The sequence below is a fragment of the Barbus barbus genome (genome assembly GCF_936440315.1).
Source record: "Barbus barbus genome assembly, chromosome: 28".
Lineage (NCBI taxonomy): Eukaryota > Metazoa > Chordata > Actinopteri > Cypriniformes > Cyprinidae > Barbus > Barbus barbus.
In genome coordinates this window covers 9,291,322-9,318,185 of record NC_136756.1, presented here as the reverse complement: position 1 = coordinate 9,318,185, position 26,864 = coordinate 9,291,322, and the positions used below count along the sequence as shown (strand labels likewise).

Below are 26,864 nucleotides of genomic sequence, written 5' to 3'. Positions count from 1 at the left end.
TGATGTTTTAATAATCCTTTTATAGTAATCGTAGTATAATGAGTTTGTAATGGGCATTGTGTTCTTGGAGTATCAAATACTGTTCTTTTCTCATAGAACTAGGTCACTAGTTCTGCCCGATCCCTTATAAGGCTTCTTAACTGTAACCTACTTAAGTAGCCTATCTGTTTGCCACATCTGCCTCTTTCTTTACTTAACATTTTTTATAAGGTTCTGCTGAATAGGGAATGCAAAATGTAAGACTCTTATATCTATATGATTAACTAGAATGCAGTGTAGCCAGAAGACTATTTTCAATGCATATAATGTTTATTAAACATCATAGGCTCTGAACGTTAGAAACTGAGCACATAAATCTCACTGGATGCTAATATATCTTATTTTATTGTTTATAATATATTATAGATTAGCTTGAACACTTATTTTTGGTGTCACTTTTGTGTTTTGAGATGTGAGTTGATGTGATTACAGAGTTCACCCCCAAAAATATTTTTTTTGTCATCATTGATTCTGAACACATGAACACAAAGGAAAATATTTTAATAATGTGCTGGTTTGTAGCTTGTCAATTTGGTCTCGCTTTAGTTTGGGGACCAATTCTCACTATTAACTAATTATTGACTTACATCTTTTGCCACAATAAGCTCCTAATTTACTGCTTATTAATAGTTAGTAAGATGAATGCTAAGTTTAGGTTATGAAGTAGGATTTAGGGATCTAAAATACGGTCATGCAGAATGAGGCCTTAATACGTGCTTTATGAGTAACAGCCAATATGCATTTATTTGTTCTACAGAAGAAAAAAAATGATATATGTTTGGAGAGATTTTCTTTTTTGAGTGAACGTATCATTTAATATTTGAATTAAATAGAGGTCATTTGTTGGCAACATAGTTTTAATAAGAAAACCCTTTATTTCAGATGGGGTCGGTTTGGCTGACCCCAGCAAGACGGACACACTCAACTCAACAGGTTCTGCAGGGCAAAGGAGAGCTGGAGGAGCCAAGAAGCACACACAAGCTAACAAGTCAGCCCTGCGTGCACCCAGAGCTCTGTGCTGCCTGACTCTCAGCAACCCGATACGCATGGCAGCGCTGGCCCTGGTGGAGTGGAAATATCCTTTTGCCCAAATGTGTGTGTATGTGCAAACCTTGTGCATTCTCTTGTAAGTTTTCAAGACAGTTGTTTCCTTGACCTAAGACCTTTAAGCCTTTTGATATATTCATTTTACTGGCCATCTTTGCCAACTGTGTTGCCCTTGGTGTGTCCAAACCATTTCCTGAAGACGATTCTAATGCCACCAACCACAATCTGGTGAGTGTGCATGGCCAACATTACCATGATCTGCCACAGTGAGTGAAAACTGATTGCCTCAGCAAAAAAATCATCAAACCACGTAATATAACTTGCCCCACCCAAGCACATTTAGCTGCTGACATATATATATAGAGAGAGAAGAGAAAAATTTAGAGAAAATATGTTTTGATCTATGTGATCGATACCTAAATTCAGCCATAACATTAAACTACATCCTATTTCTGTATACCTTATTTTTATATACTGTCTGTTTATATTCATAACACTTTACAATAGGGTTTCATGTGTTCATTTTATTGAACCTGAACTAACAACAATACTTCTACAGCATTTATTAATCTTAGTTAATTTAATGTATACTTAAGATTAAAAATTGTATCTGTTAACATTTGTTATTGCACTGTGAAATAACATGAAATAGTGCTGTCAAATGATTAATCGCGATTAATCGCATCCAAAATAAAAGTTTTTATTTATATAATGTGTGTGTACTGTGTATATTTATTATGTATATATAAATACAAACACATGCATGTATATATTTAAGAAAAATCTGTTATGTTTATATATGAAATATATTTATATATAATATAAGAATATAAATGTATATACATTGAATATTTTCAAAATATATACTGTATGTGTTTGCATTTATATATACACAAGAAATATACACAGTACACACACATATATTATGTAAACAAAAACATTTATTTTGGATGCGATTAATCACGATTAATCGTTTGACAGCACTTATTTTTATTAACTAATATTAGCAAAGGTTAATAAATGCTGTAACGTATTGCTCATTGTTACTAATGTTAACAATTGAGACCTTATTGTAAAGTCTATGTGCTATATATAAACCATAAATATCCAATATGGTCAATGTTGTAATGCCTAAACTCACTTGTAGCTTTTAAAACGAGTTATTTTAGCTTTTATTGTTTTATTATTCATTTATTTTTAGACAAAAATAGTGTTACATAGTATAAAATTTTATTATCCATTTTTTATTGTCTTAACGGGAATGACATGGAAAACACAGTTTTATGAATATGTATTGTTTGTACTGCTTGAACTGTGATAGGACATTCGATCGAATAGGCTACTTGGTTTCTACTACTGCGATGTCTTGCTGGTTAGTCGCACACATTTTGAAATCTCATTGATTCAAAATCTCTAGCCACATAACTGCATGTTATCCAGGATTTCAAGTTTAGTCATACTTTTCACATTGCACCAGGTTAGGACACAACGTTGTTATGGAAAGTACTTAAAGGTTTCTGCACAAGCCCTGGCTAAACAACATGCCTGTGATAGATTTTTTTAATGATCTGCATGTGAAACTGAGGGTAACCAATAAAAAGAAGGTCAGAAAGTTCTTTAGGGCTGCCCATGTTCGGTGCAACACTATAATTGCATTAGGCTTGAAGTTTGACTGACAGCTCTGAATACCAAACAGGATAAGAGTATTGACCATCTGTTCTCTCACTATGGCCGCTCGCTCATTACCCTACATGTGATCTACTCTGTGACTGAAAATTGAATATAGACGTTAATGATTCCAACAAATCATAATGCTTTTTGCTTTTAGATTGCATCCGTGCTTCTGTTTCTATTTTTGGTCTGTTTTTTATTTTTCTTACACAACACCATCCGTCTGGATTAAGTTATGCTCTATATAGAACTCTTTGCTCATATACTGACATTTCCATGTCAGTTGTGGTGTTGCACTGATGTCTGTTGAGTCAGTAGTGTCTGCAGCGTACGGATGATTAGCTGGAATAATGTGTGGTATACCTAGAGCACCATCAGCCTTTAGCTTTAGCTTAGTACTGAGTGGGTCAAGAGGGCAGAAAGCTAATGAGCTCATTATGTGTGTTAAGGGAAAGCAGGTGAAAGGGAGAGTGAGTGTGTGTTTAGATCAAATTGCATCTCAAGCATTATACACTGCTGTTCAAATGTTTGGGATCGGTAAGATTTTCAATGTTTTTTAAACAAATTTCTATTGCTCATCATGGCAGGAGGTCATTTATTTAATCATTTATAATATTGATAAATATTATTGTGAAATATTATTATTTAAAATAGCGGTTTTCATTTTGAATATATTGTTAAGTATCATTTATCCCTGTGATGCAAAGCTGAATTTTCAGCATGATTACTCTAGTCTTAAGTGTCACATGATCCTTCAGAAATCCTTCTAATATGCTGATTTATCAGTGTTTGAAACAGTTGTGCTGCTTTATACAATCCGAATTCCAGAAATGTTGGGACGTTTTTTACATTTGAATAAAATGAAAACTAAAAGAATTTCAAATCACATGAGCCAATATTTTATTCACAATAGAACATAGATAGCATTACAAATGTTTAAACTGAGAAATTTTACAATTTTATGCACAAAATGAGCTCATTTCAAATTTGATGCCTTTTACAGGTCTCAAAATAGTTGGGACGGGGGCATGTTTACCATGGTGTACAAAACAGTTTGAAGACGTCTGGGCATCAAGGTTATGAGTTTCTGGAGTTTTGATGTTGGAATTTGGTCCCATTCTTGTCTGATATAGGACCATAGAACTCTTTTCCACTTTGAAACAGTCCATTTTAAATGAGCCTTGGCCCACAGGACACGATGGTGCTGCTGGACCATGTTCACATATGGCTTCCTTTAGTTGGCATCTGCAGATGGCACGGCAGATTGTGTTTACTGACAGTGGTTTCTGGAAGTATTCCTGGGCCCATTTAGTAATGTCAATGACAGAATCAAGCAGATGAGTGATGCAGTGTCGTCTGAGGGCCTGAAGACCACGGGCATCCAACAAAGGTCTTCGGCCTTGTCCCTCACACAAACAGATTTCTCCAGTTTCTCTGAATCTTTTGATGATGTTATGCGGAACGTTGTTTTTAAAGTATTCCACAACCTTTTTACGCATTCTTTCACAGATTGGAGAGCCTTTGCCCATCTTTACTTCTGAGAGACTCTGCCTCTCTAAGACATCCCTTTTATAGCTAATCATGTTACAGACCTGGGCCCGTATTCTTAAAGATTCTAAGAATCCTTTTAGAGAGCTCCTAATGTAGCTTAAAAATTTCTAACTAGGAGTCTTAGCTTGAACGTGATTCAGGACCAATCTGAGAGCAACTCTGAGCGAGGAAAAGGCAAAAACTTTTAACTTAGTGAGGAGGCGGGGCTGACCCCATTGCTAGCTATGACACAGTCTTTTGAAGACTGTGATTGGTTGGTTGTCCAAGAAGGAAATAAAAGAGCGCTTTTAAGAGTAGGGTTTATTTTAAGCCTTCACTTTGAAATTACGGGCGTATTTTTTCCTGTTTTCCCATACTCTCACTCACACACACACACACACATTATATATGTATATATATTCTTTATTTTTTATTTACCATGCTGTCATACTTAACGTATTTTATAGGAAATGAACAGCGACACAATAAGGTTCTGAAAGTGCTGTCAGGTACAGACACAAATCATCGCTGCTGCATAGTTGCATTTTTCCAGTTGCTAAATATGTTAATGTAGTTAATGTAGTGATTACGTCCATTTCTAGCGCTATGGCATTTTAGCGCGGTGTCGGAGATGTTAGAGTGTCTCAAATAAGATCGGTCACAAACATGATCCCTGCACGATCTAATCTTATTAAGAATAAGTAGCGTCTTATTAAGTCACTGTCATGCATTGTGTGCAACACATTTATTCTCCCTCTTCATGTTTCATCAATTTTCTCCACTGCTAAAGAAACTCTTAAGCCTCTTAAAAGTCCTTGTTGGTACTCCTAACAATTTTGGACCTTAAAACCTTTTAGGGGTAAAGATGCTTTCCGAATTACTTTTTTCTTTACTAGGATCTTTTCTTTAATTTTAAGAGGAAACGCCCACATTTCTAAGAATTTTCTTAGAATATTGTTACTAGAAGCAACTCTTAGCACTAAGATTTTTCATGAATATGGGGCCTGATGTCAGTTAACTTAATTAGTTGCTAGATGTTCTCCCAGCTGAATCTTCTCCAAATTTCTTGCTTTTTCAGCCCTTTGTTGCCCCCATGCCAACTTTTTTGAGACCTATAGTAGGCATCAAATTTGAAATGAGCTCATTTAGTGGATAAAAGTGTAAAATTTGTTTTTATTTCAAAATAGAAATCTTTTGTCACAAAATACACTACGGTTCAAAAGATTGGGGTCAGTAATGTTTTTCTTTCTTTCTTTTAAAGAAATTAAAACTTTTATTCAGCATGGATGTGTTAAATTGATAAAACGTGATAGTAAAGAAGACTTATATAATTAGAAAAGATTTATATTTTAAATAAAAGCTGTTATTTTTAACTTTTTATTAATCAATTTTAATCGGTTTTCTGAAGGATATTGTACACTAAAGACTGGAGAAATGGCTGGAGTAATAGCTGATGAAAATTGATCTTTGAATCACAGAAATAAATTATATTTGGAAGTATATTAAAATAGAAAACAGTCATTTTAAATTGTAAAAATATTACACAATATTACTGTTTCTTTCTGTGTTTTTTATCAAATAAATGCAGCCTCGGTGAGCATAAGAGACTGCTTTAAAAAAACATAAAAAAATCTTACTGATCCCAAACTACATATATATAGCCTATATTTATGGGGGATTTTAAGATTTATCATATTTATCAGTTATTTGACACAACATGATGCAGCAATTTAAAGAAATAGAAACTGTTTAAATTTAAAAGTAGTACAACTATTGATTTCAGCTCAATCATAGATATTCTATTTCTCTTGTACTTACTACCTTAATTATTCCTAGGAACAAGTGGAGTATGTGTTTCTGGTCATTTTCACCATCGAAACATTCACAAAGATTCTCGCGTACGGTCTGGTCATGCATCCCAGCGCCTACATCCGCAGCGGCTGGAACTTGCTGGATTTCGTCATTGTCATTGTGGGGTATGTGTGAGGTTACTTGAAATAACACTTCAAAATTCAAGTCAAGTTATATTTATTTGTATTGTTTCAAAGCAGATTTACAGAAAATCATGACCTTTATGTTTATGATATCTTCATGTCCTATAGTTGCATTTAGCAGATTAGGACGGGACAATAATATAGCAGTTGAGATATGCTATATATTATATATTGCTTTATTTGAATTTAAAGACTTTAATTTTATTTATTTTAAATTATTATTTTTTAAATTGGTTTAATCAAGACAGAGTTGAAGGCTACATGATGTACTTAACTGACAGAAGAGCTCACTAGGTTTGTGTGCTCCATTTGCAGTCTTTTCAGCGTTATAGCTGAGATGGGAGAGCACAAACCAGGAGAGGCCCATCACGCATCAGGTAAACCAGGAGGTCTGGATGTCAAAGCCCTGAGAGCTTTCAGAGTACTGAGACCCCTGCGGCTCGTGTCCGGTGTGCCAAGTAAGTGTGTGTGTGTGTGTGTTCTTCTGACTGGACATTTGTTCACACAGTGCTGGCTGAGTCTAATTCCCACATCTACAGTGATTGTGATTCAGGTTGTGATGTTTGCAGGTCTGCAGATTGTGTTGAACTCCATCATGAAGGCCATGGTGCCTCTGCTTCACATTGGTCTGCTGGTCATGTTTGTCATCATCATTTACGCCATCATTGGGCTGGAGCTCTTCATAGGCAAGATGCACAAGACCTGCTACTATGTAGGGACAGGTGAGAAATGCAAACACAGGCTTTTACACCGCTGTCTGCGATGCCACTCTATTTTCATTTAAGGGGACACGGTTGTTGGCCTAATGGAAGTCGTGGCCTAATGGTTAGAGAGTTGGACTCGTGATCCAAAGGTTGCGGGTTCGAGTCTCCGGCCGGCAGGGATTGTAGGTGGGGGAAGTGAATGTCCAGCGCTCTCTCCACCCTCAATACCACGACTGAGGTGCCCTTGAGCAAGGCACCGAACCCCCAACTGCTCCCCGGGCGCTGCAGCATAAAATGGCTGCCCACTGCTCCGGGTGTGTGTTCACGGTGTGTGTGTGTTCACTGCTGTGTGTGTGCACGATGGATGGGTTAAATGCAGAGCACGAATTCCGAGTATGGGTCTAACTTTACTAACCCTCATTGTAGTTCCAAACCCAACATACATCAACATGATCAACATACGTACATACAGATAAAAGCTTAAAGTAAACCTGTTCATCATATAAAGTGATCATATCTCTCTTCACATGACTTGGATTAACCACATTTAAATGCATTTTATGACACCTTGTAACATTTTTGTATCTTTTAAATTTTGGTTACTTGTACTTTCAATACAAGGGCAGAAACCTCTCAGGTTTAATTAAAAATATATTAACTTTTGTTTCAAAACTGAACCAAATTCTTACGGGTTTGGAACGACATGGGGGTGAATAAATAATTTAGACAGAATTATAACTTTTTGGTGGTCTATCCTCTAAATGGGTGTTTGTTCACTGGTAATAGTATAAAGCATACAAAATTGTGTTTGTTTTCATGTGAAAAGATCTAATGGTGGATGATGATCCCACACCATGTGCTTTTGCTGGTAACGGTCGTTTCTGTGTGGGGAACAACACTGTGTGCCGGGGAAGTTGGGAGGGACCCAATGGAGGCATCACCAACTTTGACAACATCTTCTTTGCCATGCTGACTGTATTTCAGTGCATTACTATGGAGGGCTGGACTGATGTGCTCTATTGGGTACGGCCTGATCTCCATATTTCACTCTTCATTTTTTTAAGTTATAGTTGCTAATGTTACACAAGCAGGATAATTTATTGGAATCAAAATAGATGATTATGTGAGTTCCTTTTTTTTAATTTATGCAATATTAAATCTCAAAAAAAAAAAAAATGGCTAATTATAAACATTTTCAGTTAGTTGCCAAGGCAACATTTTTAATTTCAACTTTTTTCGTTGATTAATTTTCTTTTTTTGTTATATTCATATTTTTATTATACTCCAATTCTAAATTTTCATTTCAGTTTTTAGTTTTATGTAACAATAATAGCACTACATAGAATTACTTACTAACCTTGACTGTTTACAGTTAAATCCAACCTATGCCACTCAAAAAAACACTTGACAGCATATATATGCTTAACAGCATAATAACATCTTATTGTTTTTTTTCCCCTTTCATCTGCAATGTTTCTTTCAGATGAATGATTCCATCGGGTTTGAGCTGCCCTGGATTTATTTTGTGTCTCTGGTCATTTTTGGATCTTTCTTTGTCCTCAATCTTGTGTTGGGTGTGTTGAGCGGGTAAGTGACTCCAGCCCTGATCCCTTTCAAGCCTTTTAACTCATATATATATATGTTTTTTAATAGTCTAGTGTAGTATGGTAAATAGTTTTTATTGTAGTCTGATGGTGAAAATGAAAAGCTCCACCCTCTATTGACTTGTGGTATCATTTTTTGGGCATCAGTGTACATATTGTAATGCATGTGTCTCTTTCACATCACAGTGAGTTCTCTAAAGAGAGAGAGAAGGCCGTGTGTCGGGGTGAGCTGCAGAAGGCCCAGGAGAAACAGCAGATGGAGGAGGACATGATCGGATACATGGACTGGCTCATTGAAGCAGAGGACATGGATGAGGATGGAAATAAGCGTAATATAAGCTTTATTTAGCATTCCTTTGTACATTATGATCACACGATCAAAACAGACAGTGAGCGCATAAATTATAAATAAACACTTTTGCCCAATGAAAATGGCAGAATGTCACATGATTGATGATGAAATGTCCATCCGTGTGAAAAAGCAGTACATTCTTGCATACTTTTAAAAAAAGTATAAAGAAACAATATACTTTAAAAGAATGTACTTAATGTTTTTAGACACTTAATTGGATGGTAATCACAATTACATTAAATGTAATCAGCAGGACTAGGCCCAAGCAGTACATCTTTACTGTATATGTAATTCCTTAATTACTTCTATTGAAACTTTTTTAAATGTGTATTTAAAAAGTACAAAAAATTAGAAACATAAGCATGAAAGTGTACTCTCTTTAAGTATGCTTTCAGTTTTATAGCATTTATATTATCTGCAAGTACAGTCACCTTGAAACAAATCATATATACTTTTAAGATATGAAGTGCACTATAAATGCACATTCAATGCAATTGAGTGCTTCTATTTTTTGTGTGTGTGTGTAAATGGCAGGTGCTGTGGTGGCTAAGAAAAAGATGATGAAAAAATATGGCTGGTACAAACACAGTGAAGATGGAGGTACTGAACTCAGTTTCACTCTGATATTTAAATGTATTGCATATCAAACTACAAAACTATTTAACTTTATTTATTTATGATTACTTTTTCTTTTATACAGAATCCGATTCAGACTCTGAGTTTGAAGCGTTCCTGGATGATGACAACGGCTGCTGTGCATCTATTATGTAAGTACAACATTTACACTGCTAAATCATCTATTATAAAGTATTACACCATAAACACCAGAACTTTGATTAATCTAAATTATTTTATGTTTCTTAGGGCACGACTGATGGCTATAAGTTTCTGGTAGGTGTTTATTTGTTGAGCAATGTTGACCCGAACCCCAAAATTTCTTCTCTTCCTTTCTGACATATTTTCCTATTTTTTTAAGTTTCATATTTAAAGTCCATTAATATTTGCTGCTTCTTCTCTTTCTCAGTGAGCAGCTGTACCACTTGAATCTGGTCATCAGGAAGAACTGCCGTGTGGCCGTCAAATCCACCAATTTCTATTGGCTGGTGCTGCTGCTGGTGTTCCTCAATACGGCCGCCAGCGCCTCTGAACACTACGGCCAACCGCAGTGGCTCACCGACATACAGGGTGTGTGTGTGTGTGTGTGAGTGAGTGAGCGCAGTAACGTGTTACCAGTTACCAGAGTTTACCTGTAATGACATGAACTGACCCTGTCTTAAATATGGTCTCTTTAATGTTTCAGAACGAGCAAATAAGATTCTTCTGGCTCTGTTTACACTGGAGATGCTGATGAAAATCTACAGCTTCGGCTTTCAGATCTACTTCATAGCGCTCTTCAATCGTTTCGATTGTTTCGTGGTTTGTGGTGGGATTCTGGAGACAGTGCTGGTGGAGATGGAGGTGATCCCACCCATCGGGATCTCTGTGCTGCGCTGCGTCCGTCTGATCCGTATCTTTAAAGTCACAAGGTAATTGAGCTCATAAGTGTTTCCAGACTTGTCTGTCTTGACTCAGGACTCGACTCAAATGATTGCAAACCCTCGAGACTTACTTATGACTTGCAAAACAATGACTTGGTCCCACTTCTATCATTGTGAGATATGCTTTGCCTACATCCTACGCCATCCGCTGGAACGCCACTTTCTCGTGAACGCACGTACGACAGTTTTAAATATGGATATTTTTCTTACACAAATGCATCGATTCACTTCGGAAGGCCTTTATTAGCCCCCTGAGCCATGTGGAGCACTGATGGATGGATGTACTTTTTTGGGCTTCAAAATCTCAACCCCTATTCACTGCCATCATAATAAAGCTTAGAAGAGTGAATACATTTTTAATATAACTCTGATTGTATTTGTCTGAAAGAAGAAAGTCATATAATTAAATGTAATGGATTTTAGATTTTGGGAACTTATTATTAAATTAAGACTCAGTAGTTTTAAGGAGTCACTGCACATGCTGAATTTGTTGGTGTCTCTCTTTAGACACTGGGCAGCCCTGTCAGACCTGGTGAGCTCGTTGCTGAATTCTATGAAGGCCATTTGCTCCCTGCTGCTGCTGCTCTTCCTCTTCCTCATCATCTTCGCTCTCCTGGGAATGCAGCTCTTCGGCGGAAAGTTCAACTTTGATGAGACTCAAATGAAAAGAAGCACCTTTGACACTTTTCCATCTGCCCTGCTCACCTGTTTCCAGGTAACTGTCTCATAATAATTTTTTACAGTGATTTTCTAATGTTTAACTCCCCATAAAGCTATCCCTTGTGAAAATGACATTAAAAGAGTATATTTTACAGAATTAATAAGCTTAAGCATATTATATTTGCACATTCATATGTATATGTCATGTCTATTGAAACTTGTTTCTTTAAATATATTTGTATTTACATGATGAAGTAGTAATTTTGTACATTTACAATATATTAACTTTAAATGTAATATCAAATAACATGCTACGGCTAAAATTATAATGTGCTTCAGTATGTTTGCATCAAAGTAAGTGCATGTCTTTAAAGCATGACAAATCATTATTAAAACATAATGATTTGAAATGCTCTTTAATGTAAAACCTTTATTTTGACATTATTATAAAGTGCACTTTTTAAAAGTGTACTTAAGTGCGTTAAGAAACATTCACGAAAGTGTTTCTCTTAAGGACACTTAAGTGGCCTTTTATTTAATGAATTTAATGAATATTATATTATCTGCAAGTTCAATTATTTAAAAAACATGCTTGTATAGGCTTTTGTGCATCTACAGATTATGTAGGAAGTGGCTTTTTTTGTCATCCTACTCCCAAAACAATGATTATTTTATTAGCAATAACTTTAATGATGATTCTTTACAGTGCATCTTTATTACGCTACACAAATTATAAGAGATTGAGAAAAGATTCAGAATACAATAGTTCACTGAATCGAAAGATGTAAACTGAAGCTTTTTCTTATGTAGATCCTAACAGGAGAGGACTGGAACTCTGTCATGTATGATGGCATCATGGCATATGGTGGACCAGTGTTTCCCAATATGATTGTCTCTGTTTACTTTGTCATTCTTTTCGTCTGTGGTAACTGTATCTTTTCAGTGGGAAATATGTATAATATACATTTAATGATCTATAAGCGCCATATATTTTCATATTGATTAACCTTTCCATATGGCTGTTCTTGTATCTGGAGTCTTGTTTCTGGCCCTTGACTTTGTCATCCAGACATCTTGCTGAATGTCTTCTTGGCTATCGCTGTGGACAACTTAGCCGGAGATAGTGGCAAAAAGAAAAAAGAGTAGGCCACACACACACACACACACACACAGGACAGAAGCCAAATGTGCACATCCTTGCTATTGTCCTGCATTCACAGGCACAGAGCTCGATCTGTTTGTTCTGTTTTAAAGAGAGAAAAAAGAAGAGGAGGAGGAATGGGAGGATGAAGACGAAAGAGAGGAAGACGAAGCTGGAGTAAGATCTCTGCTCTTTCATTCTTTCTCTCATTAAAGGGAATAGTTCACCCAAAAATGAGCATTTACTCAGCCTCAGGCCATTTAAGATGCAGATGAGTTTGTTTCTTTATCTGCACAGATTTGGGGAAATTTAGCATTACGTCACTTGCTCACCAATGGATCATCTGCAGTGAATGGGTGCCGTCAGAATGGGAGTCCAAACAGCTGATAAAAACATCGCAATAATCCACAAGCAATCACGCAGCTTTTGTCAGCTTACTTCTGACGGCACCCATTCACTGCAGAGGATCCGTTGGTTAGTGATTGGCGTAATGCTACGTTTCTCCTAATCTGTTCTCATGATGAAACAAACTCGTCTACAGCTTGGATGTTGCGAGACAACACATTTTCATCAAATTTTCACTTTTGGGTGAACTAATGCCCTTTAACCTTTAAAATGTGATGTATTTCAGAATATAAGAAATAATGCGGAGCAGGATTTGATTTTTCAGTATTTGAAGATATAATTAATATTAATGTTTCTTCAGTGGAAAAGGTCAAAGTTATCATATATCGATGAATGTAAATTTATGGTTTTAAATAATGTGTCCAAACAGCTCACTGAAGTTCACTCGCTTCCTCTTGTGTGTGCGGATTGCCATTGAGTTTAAAAAAAAAGAAAGAAATATCACAAGAGTTCAGTGTAAAGACCTTTATTTTTATGTTTCTCCTAGACCCTAGATCTGAGACATAACACTTTAGATGATCAAAGACCTTTATTAAACCATTTCTATATGATCTGTTGAATATAATTGAATTCAGTTATCCACATGTTGAATTTCTATGATCATTCTTGCCATACTATTCTTTATATGTTTCTTGTTCTTAATTTGTTTAGAATGAAATGGACGATTGGGAAGAGAACGAAGAGTTCAGAGCAATTGAAGGGCTTGAGGGTAAATTCTGTACAGTCCAATTCTTTATATCCGCGTTCATTATAAATATATGTGAATTAATTTAATGACTTTTTTTTAAATCTTCATGTTCTTTAAAGGTATAGGCACTCCCATGAAAGTCGAAAGTTTTCAACCCAAAGAGAAAATTGTACCTATTCCTGATGGAAGTTCCTTTTTCATCCTTGGAAAGAAAAACTGGTATGTAAAAAAAAAGAAAATGGTACAAATGATGGTTGCTAATAATGATCATTTTTCTTATTGCCGACCTGAAATTGACCATGCTAATATTCACAGTCTCAGAGTCGCCTGCCACAACCTCATTCATCATCATTACTTCACCAACATCATCCTCGTCTTCATCATATTCAGTAGTTTTTCTTTGGCTGCTGAAGACCCAATCAAAACTCATTCTGTCAGGAATGTTGTAAGTTCATGCACCTCTAGAATAGAGGACTAGACCGTAGACTGTAGTCAGGTACACTAACTGGCGCTGTAAAATTAGCATTGATGGTCTTAAAACAGAGATCCTGTTGCTTGTGTTCCTATTGGATGGCTTTTCTCAACAGGACTCTGGTTCCCAAACTCCAGCCCTTATGCCCTATAGAGATCTATTTCCCAACTATAGAGCCCTTATGCCCTATAGAGATCTATTTCCCCATATAGAGCTCTTATGCCCTATAGAGATCTATTTCCCCCCTATAGAGCCCTTATGCCCTATAGAGATCTATTTCCCCCTATAGAGCCCTTATGCCCTATAGAGATCTATTTCCCCCCTATAGAGCCCTTATGCCCTATAGAGATCTATTTCCCCCTATAGAGCCCTTATGCCCTATAGAGATCTATTTCCCCCTATAGAGCCCTTATGCCCTATAGAGATCTATTTCCCCCATAGAGCCCTTATGCCCTATAGAGATCTATTTCCCCCTATAGAGCCCTTATGCCCTATAGAGATCTATTTCCCCCTATAGAGCCCTTATGCCCTATATAGATCTATTTCCCCCCTATAGAGCCCTTATGCCCTATAGAGATCTATTTCCCAACTATAGAGCCCTTATGCCCTATAGAGATCTATTTCCCAACTATAGAGCCCTTATGCCCTATATAGATCTATTTCCCAACTTTAGAGCCCTTATGCCCTATAGAGATCTATTTCCCCATATAGAGCCCTTATGCCCTATAGATATCTATTTCCCCATATAGAGCCCTTATGCCCTATAGAGATCTATTTCCCAACTATAGGGCCCTTATGCCCTATATAGATCTATTTCCCAACTTTCGAGCCCTTATGCCCTATAGAGATCTATTTCCCCATATAGAGCCCTTATGCCCTATAGAGATCTATTTCCCAACTATAGAGCCCTTATGCCCTATAGAGATCTAATTCCCCCCTATAGAGCCCTTATGCCCTATAGAGATCTATTTCCCCCCTATAGAGCCCTTATGCCCTATAGAGATCTATTTCCCAACTTTAGAGCCCTTATGCCCTATAGAGATCTATTTCCCAACTATAGAGCCCTTATGCCCTTTAGAGCCCTTATGCCCTATAGAGATATATTTCCCAACTATAGAGCCCTTATGCCCTATAGAGATCTATTTCCCCCCTATAGAGCCCTTATGCCCTATAGAGATCTATTTCCCCCTATAGAGCCCTTATGCCCTATAGAGATCTATTTCCCAACTTTAGAGCCCTTATGCCCTATAGAGATCTATTTCCCAACTATAGAGCCCTTATGCCCTATAGAGATCTATTTCCCCCCTATAGAGCCCTTATGCCCTATAGAGATCTATTTCCCCCTATAGAGCCCTTATGCCCTATAGAGATCTATTTCCCAACTTTAGAGCCCTTATGCCCTATAGAGATATATTTCCCAACTATAGAGCCCTTATGCCCTATAGAGATCTATTTCCCCCCTATAGAGCCCTTATGCCCTATAGAGATCTATTTCCCCCTATAGAGCCCTTATGCCCTATAGAGATCTATTTCCCAACTATAGAGCCCTTATGCCCTTTAGAGCCCTTATGCCCTATAGAGATATATTTCCCAACTATAGAGCCCTTATGCCCTATAGAGATCTATTTCCCCCCTATAGAGCCCTTATGCCCTATAGAGATCTATTCCCCCCTATAGAGCCCTTATGCCCTATAGAGATATATTTCCCAACTATAGAGCCCTTATGCCCTATAGAGATCTATTTCCCCCCTATAGAGCCCTTATGCCCTATAGAGATCTATTTCCCCCCTATAGAGCCCTTATGCCCTATAGAGATCTATTTCCCAACTTTAGAGCCCTTATGCCCTATAGAGATTTCCTATTTTCTATGCAAAGTATTTTATTTGGGGTGAAATATGACATGGACTCATGAGATTGACCGGGTGACATGAGATTGATTGCTGTCTTTATGTCTTATGATAGATGCTGGGCTATGCTGATTACGTCTTTACCACCGTCTTCACTATTGAGATCATGTTGAAGGTAAACTATTGATCCTCCTGCACAAAATAAAAAGATGCTCTTTATGCTTCAAAATGATTTTTATCTTTTCTACATGTCTAATAATGGGCAGGGGTATTATTGTTAACTAAAACTAAAAAGTACAATTATTAAATAACATTTTTGTACATTAAAATAAAGGTGAAATAAAAGAAAATATAAATATTAGATGGAAAACATACAAAAATACTAAAAATACAAAAAAAAAAAAAAAACAATACTAAAAATAATATAAAAACCAACAGTAACAATTTTTTTTTAAAAGTTTATTCAAAATAAAATATTAATAACTTTACTTTACTAGAACAAGAATAATACTCAAATAAGGTAAAGAAATCACCTTAATAATAAGGTTTGGGGCTGTGACAAGGGATCGGTCATGTAAAATCATCAGAGGTTTGTGAAAATGGAGTTTAAGCTTTTTCTTCGTTTTGAATGTGTACATTAATGATATTGTGTGCCTGTGTGTTGCTCAGATGACTGTGTATGGAGCTTTCCTTCATCAAGGTTCCTTCTGCAGAAACGCCTTCAACCTCCTGGACCTCCTGGTCGTCAGTGTGTCCCTCACCTCTTTCTTCTTGCAGTAAGTGTTCATCTGTCACTCAGTTCAGTTATTCATTGATTCCTTCACTTATTTGTTGTTATTTCTGTACTTAGTTCGAGTGCCATTTCTGTGGTGAAGATTCTTCGAGTATTACGAGTGCTCAGGCCTCTTCGAGCCATCAACAGAGCAAAGGGACTCAAGGTACAAACTCATAATGCATTTTTCCATGCTAACATCCACGGTCTCCAGCAGATGTACTGATACACCATGCAATACCACCAGTCCTGATATATTGAAATGGAATTGATATTGTGATTAATGCGATTATCAAATGTGAGCCAAGTCACTCGGAGATGTAGAAACACTGTATCATGAGCCACTCGCATGTAAAGGAAGCAACACGGTGCTGTGAATCTCTCTGAAACCAGCAGCACATTTATTTTATTATTTTATTTACTTGCCGAAAAACCACCATAATAAAGATCAGACATTAGAATATACAAATTAATATTGTAATTTTACTGTAGTTCTACTGTGTTTTTTAAATACTATTTTTTTTACAAAAAAAATTAAATATATATATATTTAATTTTTTTTGTAAAAAAAATTGTATTTAAAAAACACAGTAGAACTACAGTAAAATTACAATATTAATTTGTTTTCATTCATTTTAAATACATTTTTAAATAATTAGAAAATTTTTACATTCCTTGTTTTATTGTTGTGATTATGTTTTTTATGATTATTTTAATTCCTTTTATATGTGAAGCACTTTGAATTACCATTGTGTATGAAATGTGCTATATATCCAAACTTTGCCTTGCCTTGCCTTGCCTTGCCTAGGACGTCTACAAAATCACCTCATTCAATTCATTCTATGATTCTTGTATTTTTTCAAATCACAGTATATGTATAGCAGAAAAACAAAATATTGCAATGCCATTTTTCCCCAATTTCCTGCATCCCTAGATACCACAATGTTCATTATTTCCAGTTATGTTCATTCATAATCTTCAATGAGTGTTGCTGTTGTGTCTTCAGAGCGTGATTCAGTGTGTGTTCGTGGCCATCCGCACTATCGGCAACATCCTCATCGTCACCACTCTCCTCCAGTTCATGTTCGCTTGTATCGGTGTGCAGCTTTTCAAGGTACATAAAGTCAACCTGGAATCAAAATGGACACAGTTTACTTTCTTAATGCATCAAGTCCTTCTGAGAGGACTTTCCTTTTAGGTTGACATCGCCTAGTTTGCGCAACTACTAGTTAATGTTGTTAACCAGTAGCCATATAGCTGTTTTTCAATAGTTAGATCAGTATTTTCTTGCTGGTTAATATTTATGTAATCCCTCTTGTAGGGCCGGTTCTACAGATGCACGGATGAGGCGAAACATACACCTGAAGAGTGCAAGTATGTTGTTTGGTCGTTTGATTTGCACTCACAGTGACTCACTGGGTTGTTTTCTAAAATTTGTGTGTGTGATTGTTTAGGGGCACGTTTGTGGTGTTCAAAGATGGTGATATGAACCATCCAATGGTGAGGGAGAGAGTTTGGGAGAACAGCGACTTTAACTTTGACAACGTGCTGATGGGGATGCTGGCGCTCTTCACCGTCTCCACGTTTGAGGGCTGGCCACAGTGAGTGAGAAAAACCACTCAACACAACAACGCTGATACTGGATGCTCCAAACCTTAACCGTCTTTCTTGCATTTCACAGGCTCTTGTACAAAGCTGTTGATGCTAACGCAGAGAACAGAGGGCCCATCTATAACTACCGTGTTGAGATTTCCATCTTTTTCATCATCTACATCATCATCATCGCCTTCTTCATGATGAACATCTTCGTGGGTTTTGTCATCATCACCTTCCGTGAACAAGGAGAGGCTGAGTTTAAAAACTGTGAACTAAATAAGAATCAGGTTAGTCTGAATTCAAGGCTATCTCATATTAAATATGTTAAATTTTTTTGGTCATCTAGTTTAGTCGATAGATTCTTTCGTTGCTCTTGTTGTCTGTCTCACGGTGTCTCTCTCCTTTGCTCACAGCGGCAGTGTGTGTATTATGCATTGAAAGCTCAGCCAATAAAGATTTACATTCCCAAAAACCCCTCTCAACTCAAATTCTGGAGGATCATCAATTCCTCTCAGTTTGAGTACATTATGTTTGTGCTCATTCTGCTCAACACGCTCACACTGGCTGTACAGGTACACACACACAAACACACGTGCACTTAGCTATCTAAATGGGCACATTCCATTGGCTTTTATTGTTTTTATATACAGCTAGTTTTTATACTGCATGAAAAGCCCTTGAACTTTAAAAACCCTTGCACTTTAAATCTTAAAAGTATATTTTAAAAAACTGCACTTGCAGTATGAAAAATAAAAGGCCACATAAGTGCACTTAAACAGAATAAAATATTATTTTAAATCTTTCCGTTTTAATCAACTTTTTTCATGCTTTAAAGAAGTACACTTATTTTGATGTGTTGACTAACATACTAAAGCATATGTATGTATGATTATCATTTTAACTGGACTGTGAAATATATTTTATCGAAATATTTTATTATTACAAATATTTTTAATGGCATAAAGGGGTTGAATAGAAATGATATTACAGTATATTTGATCGCTTTTAATTGCCTATAAAATACATGTTTAAACTATAATACATTTTCATTTAGTTGTAAATAACATGAGATTAAGCATCTAAAAACATTACATTCAGTTATCACTTTTTAAAATATATTTTTTAAAGTGTAGTATTTCTGTAATAACCAGTAATAACAGTGTACTTCTTCACAAGGGATAACCTTACCCTATCAGAAAACTTTCTGCATTTTACTACTTATATTTTTTTCTTTTTATACTATTTTACAAACGAGTATGTCCTAAAAAGTATGTTTTGTTAAATCACTTCTACATTAGCTAACTTCTGGGTTCAAACTAAAACACACCCCTAACAGTAACCCTAATAGATGACAGAGGGTCTCATTCATGACACGTGTATGTTTGCAATTTAGGGTGCAATTTTGAACACGTTTAAACAACACATTGGCAAAAACCACAGACTTCTGGTGACCTTAGAAACACTGAAATGTTTCAAGCTGAAATGTTTTATCTATGTATTACTAGAAAGGGAAAATATATCTTATTTCATAAAGTTATCACTTCTGCCTGCACATGCAATCAATCAGGATTAAGTAATAAGATCACATGACTGTGACCCACAGCACTATGAGCAGTCCAAACTCTTCAACTTTGTGATGGACATCCTGAACATGATCTTCACTACGCTCTTTACGGTTGAGATGATCATCAAACTTCTGGCTCTGAGACCTTACGTGAGACTCGATGCACACTTTCTATCCCCTTTCAATTTACTTTTTACTTTGCTCCAGTGGTTTGATATGCAGTCTTGATATCCATTTGTGTTAGTGCCTTTACGTTTGTGCTTTTTCCTCTCTCTCTCTTGCTGGTTGTGGTTGGGGACTACGCAGCACTATTTTATAGATGCCTGGAACTCTTTTGATGCGATGATAGTGGTGGGCAGTTTGGTGGACATCATGATTGCAGAGTTCAGTGTATGTATCTATATCTGGTCTATGAGAGATGCCTATGCATGTCCAAATCTAGTCTTGATGTGACTGATTAAAGTGCAATATCTTTTGTCATCTCAGACACACACTTATCAATTTCTATCATCTCTTCTGTTTCCTGCTCTCCTGTGTGCATTTGGACGGTCCTAGGGTGGAGGAGGCCATGGTGAGGTAAGAATATGCCACCTCATAAATCAGCTAAAAAAGTATTAATTTCTTGGAAGTTTTAAAGCTATTGTTCATTAACATTTCACACAATACATACTAAATTGTGGTCAAAAGTCACAGCAAAACCTTATTTGTGATCAGTAAGACTTTGCTGCTGATTTGCTTCCATAATTTGTAATTAACACACCCCCAAATCAGAAAATCGGTGAAAATTGTAACTTTCCCTTCAGTAATTAAAATTGTAACTTTCCCTTCAGTAATTAAGACACTATGTTATGGTGTTGTTTGTGCACGGTTATCTTGTAAATACAGTCATTACAACATGACATTAATTTTACGGTGCTGTTATGGTGACATCATATAGAAATTTGCAGAAAGAAACTCTGGTCTGTTTATGTGGTAATAAATAAAAGTTTCTATAACAGCAGTTTGATGGTTTTTCTAGGCATTTTAATATTAATGTTAGTTCTTCATTTAAATGTTACATTTTTATGCCTTATATGAGTATAACTTTTTGAGCTTACCTGGTCATTTCTTAAAAGGGCCATATTTATTCAAATATGATCTATTATGATTAGTTAACCTCAGGTTGCAGGTTTGCTGTCAGGTCTGATGTAGTTTGCACTGCCATCTTTTAGCAAATCTTGCATTATATTGTGACTGCTTTACATAACAATTCACACTGAAATGTCAGACTGACGTGATCAGGGACTTTGTTAACTGGACTTTTTAATCACATTAATATCTGGCCTGATGTTTTCCTTCTCCACTTCAAAAGGGGAAAGAAGGGGAAACCGCCAAAGTGTCCATCACTTTCTTCCGTCTCTTCCGAGTTATGCGACTGGTCAAGCTGCTCAGCAAGGGTGAAGGCATTCGAACCCTCCTTTGGACGTTTGTTAAATCTCTACAGGTGAGAAATTTAGGAAACAAACTATATATATATATATATATATGTGTATGTATGTATATATGCATCGCTTCTTCCTGTCTCTCTGCTTACCTTTAGGCATTGCCATACGTCGGCCTGCTGATTGCCATGATCTTTTTCATCTATGGTGTGATTGGGATGCAGGTGGGTTCATCTTTATACATTTGTCTACTTTCATTCTCTCCCTCTTCTTACATGAACATTCCCGAATGGGAAGTTTAAACTCTCTTTCTGTTTTTTTTCCAGACATTTGGGAAGATAGCTGTAGATGACAGCACAGAGCTCAATAGGAACAACAATTTCCAAACCTTTTTCATGGCTGTACTGCTGCTCTTCAGGTGAGTGTACACCAGCACCAGCCTTCGGGTTGATTTTGAATTGAAGTTGGATAATGATCTGCTTTTGTCTGGTTAGTAAATGGTTTGAAGTAATGGTATATTGCATGTTTTTTTTCTTTTTCTTCTTCAAACCCAGGTGTGCAACAGGTGAACAGTGGCAGCAGATCATGCTTGCAGCACTGCCAGGACGTCGATGTGACCCAGAGTCCGACTATGAGCCGGGAGAGGAGTATAGCTGCGGAAGCAACCTGGCATACCTCTATTTCATCAGTTTCTTTGCACTCTGTGCCTTCCTGGTAAGAGATGAAAAACATTTTCTCACAAAAGTTTTGCATTGCCCAGCGAAACTTTGTGTTACACTCACAAAACATATGCATTTTCTCACAGAGGTTTTGAGTTCTCTGGCAGACATTTTGCATTAATTCGCAAAAGTTTTGCATTTCCCTTTGTGCTCCACTCACAGAAAGTTTGGAGTTCTGTGCTTTTGCCAGAAAACTTTCAATAATCCATCTCTGAAAATAATAAACAATTTTGTTCAGTGATGAACTGATCCAATCTGTGTTTTCTCAGATCATTAACTTGTTCATCGCTGTCATCATGGATAACTTTGAGTATCTGACCAGAGACTGGACTGTGCTGGGCACTCATCACCTCGATGAGTTTAAACGAGTCTGGTCAGATTACGACCCAGAGGCCACGTAAGTGACATCATCACACATCCACAAACAATATGCTCTGTGTCTGTTTATATGAGAGCATAACTAAATACTAAAAAAATATAAATACTATTGAATGTTTTTGCATCAGGGGAAGGATTAAACATCTAGATGTAGTCACCATGTTGCGCAGAATTCAGCCTCCGCTGGGCTTTGGGAAACTCTGTCCACATCGAGTAGCCTGTAGGGTAAGCATGATTTGGATTTGTACAGTCACTGGCTGGCAATGAAATGGGTGATAAATAATTGTAAACTAACATTTAAGAGGAACCCGAGCCATACACTACTGTTCAAACATGTTTGAATAGCATTTATTTTAAATAAGCTTTACTGTCACTACCGATCAATTTAATGTTCTTGCTGGACAAAAAAGTATTAATGAAAGTATCAATATATCATAGAGACCTTCCAGAACACACTAACCGCTTCATTTCAACATGCTTTACATAGCATTGTCCTTACAACCATTAATTCCTACACCTTTGTCTCTCTCTTTCTCATTGGCAGAGACTGGTTGCTATGAATGTTCCTCTCCATTCTGATGGCACCGTGTCCTTTAATGCCACTCTGTTTGCTCTTGTCAGAACGTCACTCAAGATTAAGACAGACGGTTAAACTTCTATACACGCACACACTGGCATATACACTGTAAAAGGGATAGTTCACCCAAAAATGTAAATTCGGTCATTAATTACTCACCCTACTGTCGCTCTAAAACCATAAGACCTTCGTTCATCTTCGGAACACAAATTAGGATATTTTTGATGAAATCTGAGAGCTTCAGCCGTAATTTTCCAAAGCTACGAGAATACTTTTTGTGCGCAAATAAAATAAAAATAACTTTATTCAACAATTCTTCTCCTCTGCTTCACCCTGGCGCCATTTTGAAGAGCAAGCTTCGTGATACTCTCCAAAATGGCACTAGGGTGAAGCAGAGGAGAAGAATTGTTAAATAAATGTTATTTTTGTTTTCTTTGCGCACAAAAAGTATTCTCGTAGCTTTGGAAAATTACAGTTGAACCACTGATGTCACATGGACTATTTTACCGATGTCCTTGCTACGTTTCTGTGCCTTGATCGTGGTAGTACCCTTGCTGTCTATGGGAGGTCAGAGAGCTCTCGGATTTCATCCAAAATATCTTAATTTGTGAAGATGAATGAAGGTCTTACGGGTTTCAAACAACATGAAGGTGAGTAATTCATGACAGAATTTTCATTTCTGGGTGAACTATCCCTCTGAACTATAACCACTCTGTTGTCTGCTTTTTGTCACACACTACAGCAAAAAATTAAGCATTTATCTATCCTAAATACAGTACCTTTCCATTCAACACAGGCCCCATTGACCAGCAGAACGACGAGCTGAGAGTTATCATTAAAAAGATCTGGAAACGCACCAAACCTAAACTTCTAGAGGAAGTTATACCTCCCCCTTCAGGTACAGTATGTTATGAGATATTATCATAGGCTTTATGTGCTTGATATGGATTACCAATGACATGCACAGCTTTACTTCTTCCTTTTTTTTTTGTCTTTTTTAAAATTGATCTCTCTGCATTTTAGGGAATGAGGTGACTGCAGGAAAATTTTATGCCAGCTTCCTGATTCAGGACTACTTTAAAAAGTTTCGCAAACGAAAGGAGAAAGAGAGGAAGAAGAAAGGCAAGGACAAGTCAGCCTCTCTCCAGGTAAAGAATTTTGACAGTTGTCTGAGTGTGTTGTCTTGTTTTTCAAATGACCATTTTTACATGCATTAGAATGGTTATTCTTTTAGAATTCTTTAAGAACTCTCATCTTGTGTGGTCCAGGCTGGGTTACGCACACTACAGGATCTGGCCCCAGAGATGCGTCTGGCTATTGCGATGGAGGATGAGGAAGGGCTGGAGGGGGAGATGATGGAAGAAGAGGAGTTCTTCAGGGTGAGAAAACCCAGCATCTAACATTAAAAATCCAGAGGGACTAGAACAATCAGTGTGCTTTAAGATAACTAACAGAATGATTAATGCTATCAAAAAAACGCATTTCCACTGTGTATATTAAATGCAAAAAAGCATATCACTTTAGTTTAGTGCCCTTGTTACATGTACACTATGGGGCAGAAGTTTTTGAAAGAAGTATTTCATGCACACCAATACTGTATTTATTTGAGCAAAAAAAACTGTGATGTGAAATATTATTACAATTTACAGTTGTTTTCTAATTAAATATATATTAATAGGAATATATGTTCATTTAGGAATATAAATAAAGGAGTATAAAAAGGAATATAAAAATATATATTAATTGGAATACAAATTAATTTATTCCTGTGAAGCAAAGCTACATTTTCAACATCATTACTCCAGTCTTCAGTGTCAATAAATTATATTTTAAAATACAGTAAAATTGAAACTAATTTAAATTGTAACATTTCACAGTATTACTGTTTTTACTTATTTTTGACCAAATAAATGTAGCCTTGGTGAGAAGTCAAAAACATTATATATATATAAACATCTTATTCTAAACTTTTGACAAGTAGTGCACACTGTATTAACAGTAAATTGTGCATAATTACATGCAACTAACCCTAAACTAAACCGTTATCCTAACCCTATAGTAAGTACATGGTGTTAGTTAGTATTATTTAGTATTTAATTGTATAATTTTACTGTAAAAATCACACTTTTAATTAAAGTGTAATCAGGTGACCCTTTTCTCTCTGCAACTACAGTAAATTATGTTTCCCTTGTCGGCAGAGTGACAGTGTCTTCAGTGATGCTCCTCCCACACCGACCATGTCCACTCCCAGAAGCACCCCCATGCCGCCCCATCTGGACGAGACCACAGTGAATATTGAGCTTCCCCCTAGAGTACCCAGTGGGAGCTTTATGCTGGAGGAAGCCCTGGTGGACTCCCGCCCGGCCTCTGCCCTGTCCGACAACACAGTGATAAGTGAACAGCCTCAGAGGTTGTCTCCCCTGCCCAGCAGGTGGGCCTCCAGTCACAGCAAACTCACTCCATTGTGGATACTGAATAACAACCAAAGGCAAGGAGCTAAGATGAGAGACAAAAGAATAGAAACATACCTGCATAAACAGAGGCTATGCAGAATTAGAAAATTTAACACTAATGGCTTGATTTGCTTAGTCTCGAGGTCTGAAAGCTGTTTGAGAGATTTTGACTGTAGGATGTATTATTTGGTCAGATTTTAGTTCAAGGCAAAACCTAACAGTGTTTTTATCTCTTGTAATTGGGCTGTAATTTGATAACTGTCAGTTAACAAATCACTTTACAGCTTTGAGACACTCCAGAAAGATTTTCATTGCGGTTTAACATGAACATATGCTAAGCATTTTGAATTCTGGGGAGTTGTGATGCTTGCCAAGCTTGACAGACATGCTATGTAGATGCCACATACTCTAAAATGGGAGTATGGCAGGGGTTTTCAACCTTCACACACTCAGGAACCTCTCAGCCAACCCCAGTGTCACCAGTTTAACTGTCTGAATTTTCTCAGTAACAGCTTCTAGTAACTTTCTTCAAGAACATTAACTAACATCACTGCATTATACTCATTGTCATTATTTACAAATTAGTTAATAGTTAATAACACATGACCCTCCTGCAGTAACTTCAGGGACCCCTGGTTGAAAACCCTGGAACTATGAAGTATCACAAACTGGTGACAACTTAAAGTGATAGTTCGCCTAAAAAAGAAAATACTGTCATCATTACTCACCTTCATGTTCATCCAAACCAGCATGTTTCTTTCAACACATAAGACATTTGGGGAAAGAAGATATTTAGAAAAAAGTGTGTTTGTTTTTATTTAATTTGATTTCAGGAGGTCTTAAATTTGGGGACGGAAAGATGAGAATTGTGATATGGGTGAATGTGTTGATTGAACTTCAAAAAGGCTATGATTTCATTAAATAAACACAAGCGCTGCACGTTTCAAAGTCAGGCACAGTGCTGCTTTGTGTACTGTCTGCTTGTGTCATTTGATAGATAATTGTTTAAATTAATATGGTATTAATTTTATTTGTGCAGGTTTTAAAAAAGGTCTTAAATTTGAGCTTAAAAATCCTACACATACCCTAAAAAAAGTGTTTCTTGAGCAGCAAATCAGCATATTAGAATGATTTCTCAAGGATCATGTGACACTGAAGATTGGAGTTAGGATGCTGGAAATTCATCTTTGCTTCACTGGAATTAATTAAAAAAAATTTTGTTTTAATACTCTGATGGCATTTTTTTAAATAATATTTTACAAAATTATTGTTATTATTTCTGATTGAATAAAAGAGGCTTTTCTCAAAAACAATAGTTTTACCGACCCCAAACTTTTGAAAGATGGTGTAAATCATATGAAAATCTTAGGTTTTGGAATCTCGTTCGGTATTAGTAAATGATGACAGAACTTTCATTTATGGGTGAACTGTCCCTTTAAGGCCTGTTCACACTAAGAGCAAAGCAGCGAAGTGACAATAAAACTGATGCGTGTTCATTTTCGCAGGATGGCATAACGGAAGTAAAACACCCAACTTGTCAATAATTTGTCTTTTTGTTAACTTTGCTGATGGCAGTTATTTTGCATCTTGTCTTATAAGGAAACTTTGACTTACAGTACTTTTAAACATCTGGAAAGTACACTATCATTGTGGAGCATTTTCAGCTGTTGCAGCCTTGGCTTGTTGCAGTTA

The 26,864-nt window shown here is 36.6% G+C and overlaps 1 protein-coding gene across 1 annotated transcript in view; it reads left to right on the top strand.

Annotated features, from left to right (window-relative positions):
- Positions 1 to 6,144: 6,144 nt before the first annotated feature.
- cacna1fa (calcium channel, voltage-dependent, L type, alpha 1F subunit a) overlaps positions 6,145 to 26,864 on the top strand; it is a 28,466-nt gene continuing 7,746 nt past the window's right edge. The window contains exons 1-40 of the mRNA XM_079383551.1: positions 6,145 to 6,263; positions 6,597 to 6,739; positions 6,851 to 7,003; positions 7,812 to 8,008; positions 8,469 to 8,572; positions 8,776 to 8,918; positions 9,476 to 9,541; positions 9,642 to 9,708; positions 9,806 to 9,832; positions 9,966 to 10,126; positions 10,242 to 10,467; positions 10,987 to 11,194; positions 11,950 to 12,070; positions 12,209 to 12,281; positions 12,394 to 12,457; positions 13,337 to 13,394; positions 13,493 to 13,592; positions 13,689 to 13,818; positions 15,808 to 15,867; positions 16,362 to 16,468; positions 16,543 to 16,630; positions 17,471 to 17,578; positions 17,786 to 17,838; positions 17,919 to 18,065; positions 18,146 to 18,347; positions 18,474 to 18,632; positions 19,664 to 19,774; positions 19,931 to 20,014; positions 20,180 to 20,200; positions 20,976 to 21,107; positions 21,204 to 21,269; positions 21,372 to 21,463; positions 21,600 to 21,759; positions 22,034 to 22,161; positions 22,271 to 22,367; positions 22,687 to 22,789; positions 23,516 to 23,617; positions 23,743 to 23,867; positions 23,988 to 24,098; positions 24,918 to 25,207. Of these exons, the coding sequence (XP_079239677.1) occupies positions 6,199 to 6,263; positions 6,597 to 6,739; positions 6,851 to 7,003; positions 7,812 to 8,008; positions 8,469 to 8,572; positions 8,776 to 8,918; positions 9,476 to 9,541; positions 9,642 to 9,708; positions 9,806 to 9,832; positions 9,966 to 10,126; positions 10,242 to 10,467; positions 10,987 to 11,194; positions 11,950 to 12,070; positions 12,209 to 12,281; positions 12,394 to 12,457; positions 13,337 to 13,394; positions 13,493 to 13,592; positions 13,689 to 13,818; positions 15,808 to 15,867; positions 16,362 to 16,468; positions 16,543 to 16,630; positions 17,471 to 17,578; positions 17,786 to 17,838; positions 17,919 to 18,065; positions 18,146 to 18,347; positions 18,474 to 18,632; positions 19,664 to 19,774; positions 19,931 to 20,014; positions 20,180 to 20,200; positions 20,976 to 21,107; positions 21,204 to 21,269; positions 21,372 to 21,463; positions 21,600 to 21,759; positions 22,034 to 22,161; positions 22,271 to 22,367; positions 22,687 to 22,789; positions 23,516 to 23,617; positions 23,743 to 23,867; positions 23,988 to 24,098; positions 24,918 to 25,207 (4,652 nt within the window). The 5' untranslated portion in view covers positions 6,145 to 6,198. The remainder of the gene's footprint in view (positions 6,264 to 6,596; positions 6,740 to 6,850; positions 7,004 to 7,811; positions 8,009 to 8,468; positions 8,573 to 8,775; positions 8,919 to 9,475; positions 9,542 to 9,641; positions 9,709 to 9,805; positions 9,833 to 9,965; positions 10,127 to 10,241; positions 10,468 to 10,986; positions 11,195 to 11,949; positions 12,071 to 12,208; positions 12,282 to 12,393; positions 12,458 to 13,336; positions 13,395 to 13,492; positions 13,593 to 13,688; positions 13,819 to 15,807; positions 15,868 to 16,361; positions 16,469 to 16,542; positions 16,631 to 17,470; positions 17,579 to 17,785; positions 17,839 to 17,918; positions 18,066 to 18,145; positions 18,348 to 18,473; positions 18,633 to 19,663; positions 19,775 to 19,930; positions 20,015 to 20,179; positions 20,201 to 20,975; positions 21,108 to 21,203; positions 21,270 to 21,371; positions 21,464 to 21,599; positions 21,760 to 22,033; positions 22,162 to 22,270; positions 22,368 to 22,686; positions 22,790 to 23,515; positions 23,618 to 23,742; positions 23,868 to 23,987; positions 24,099 to 24,917; positions 25,208 to 26,864) is intronic.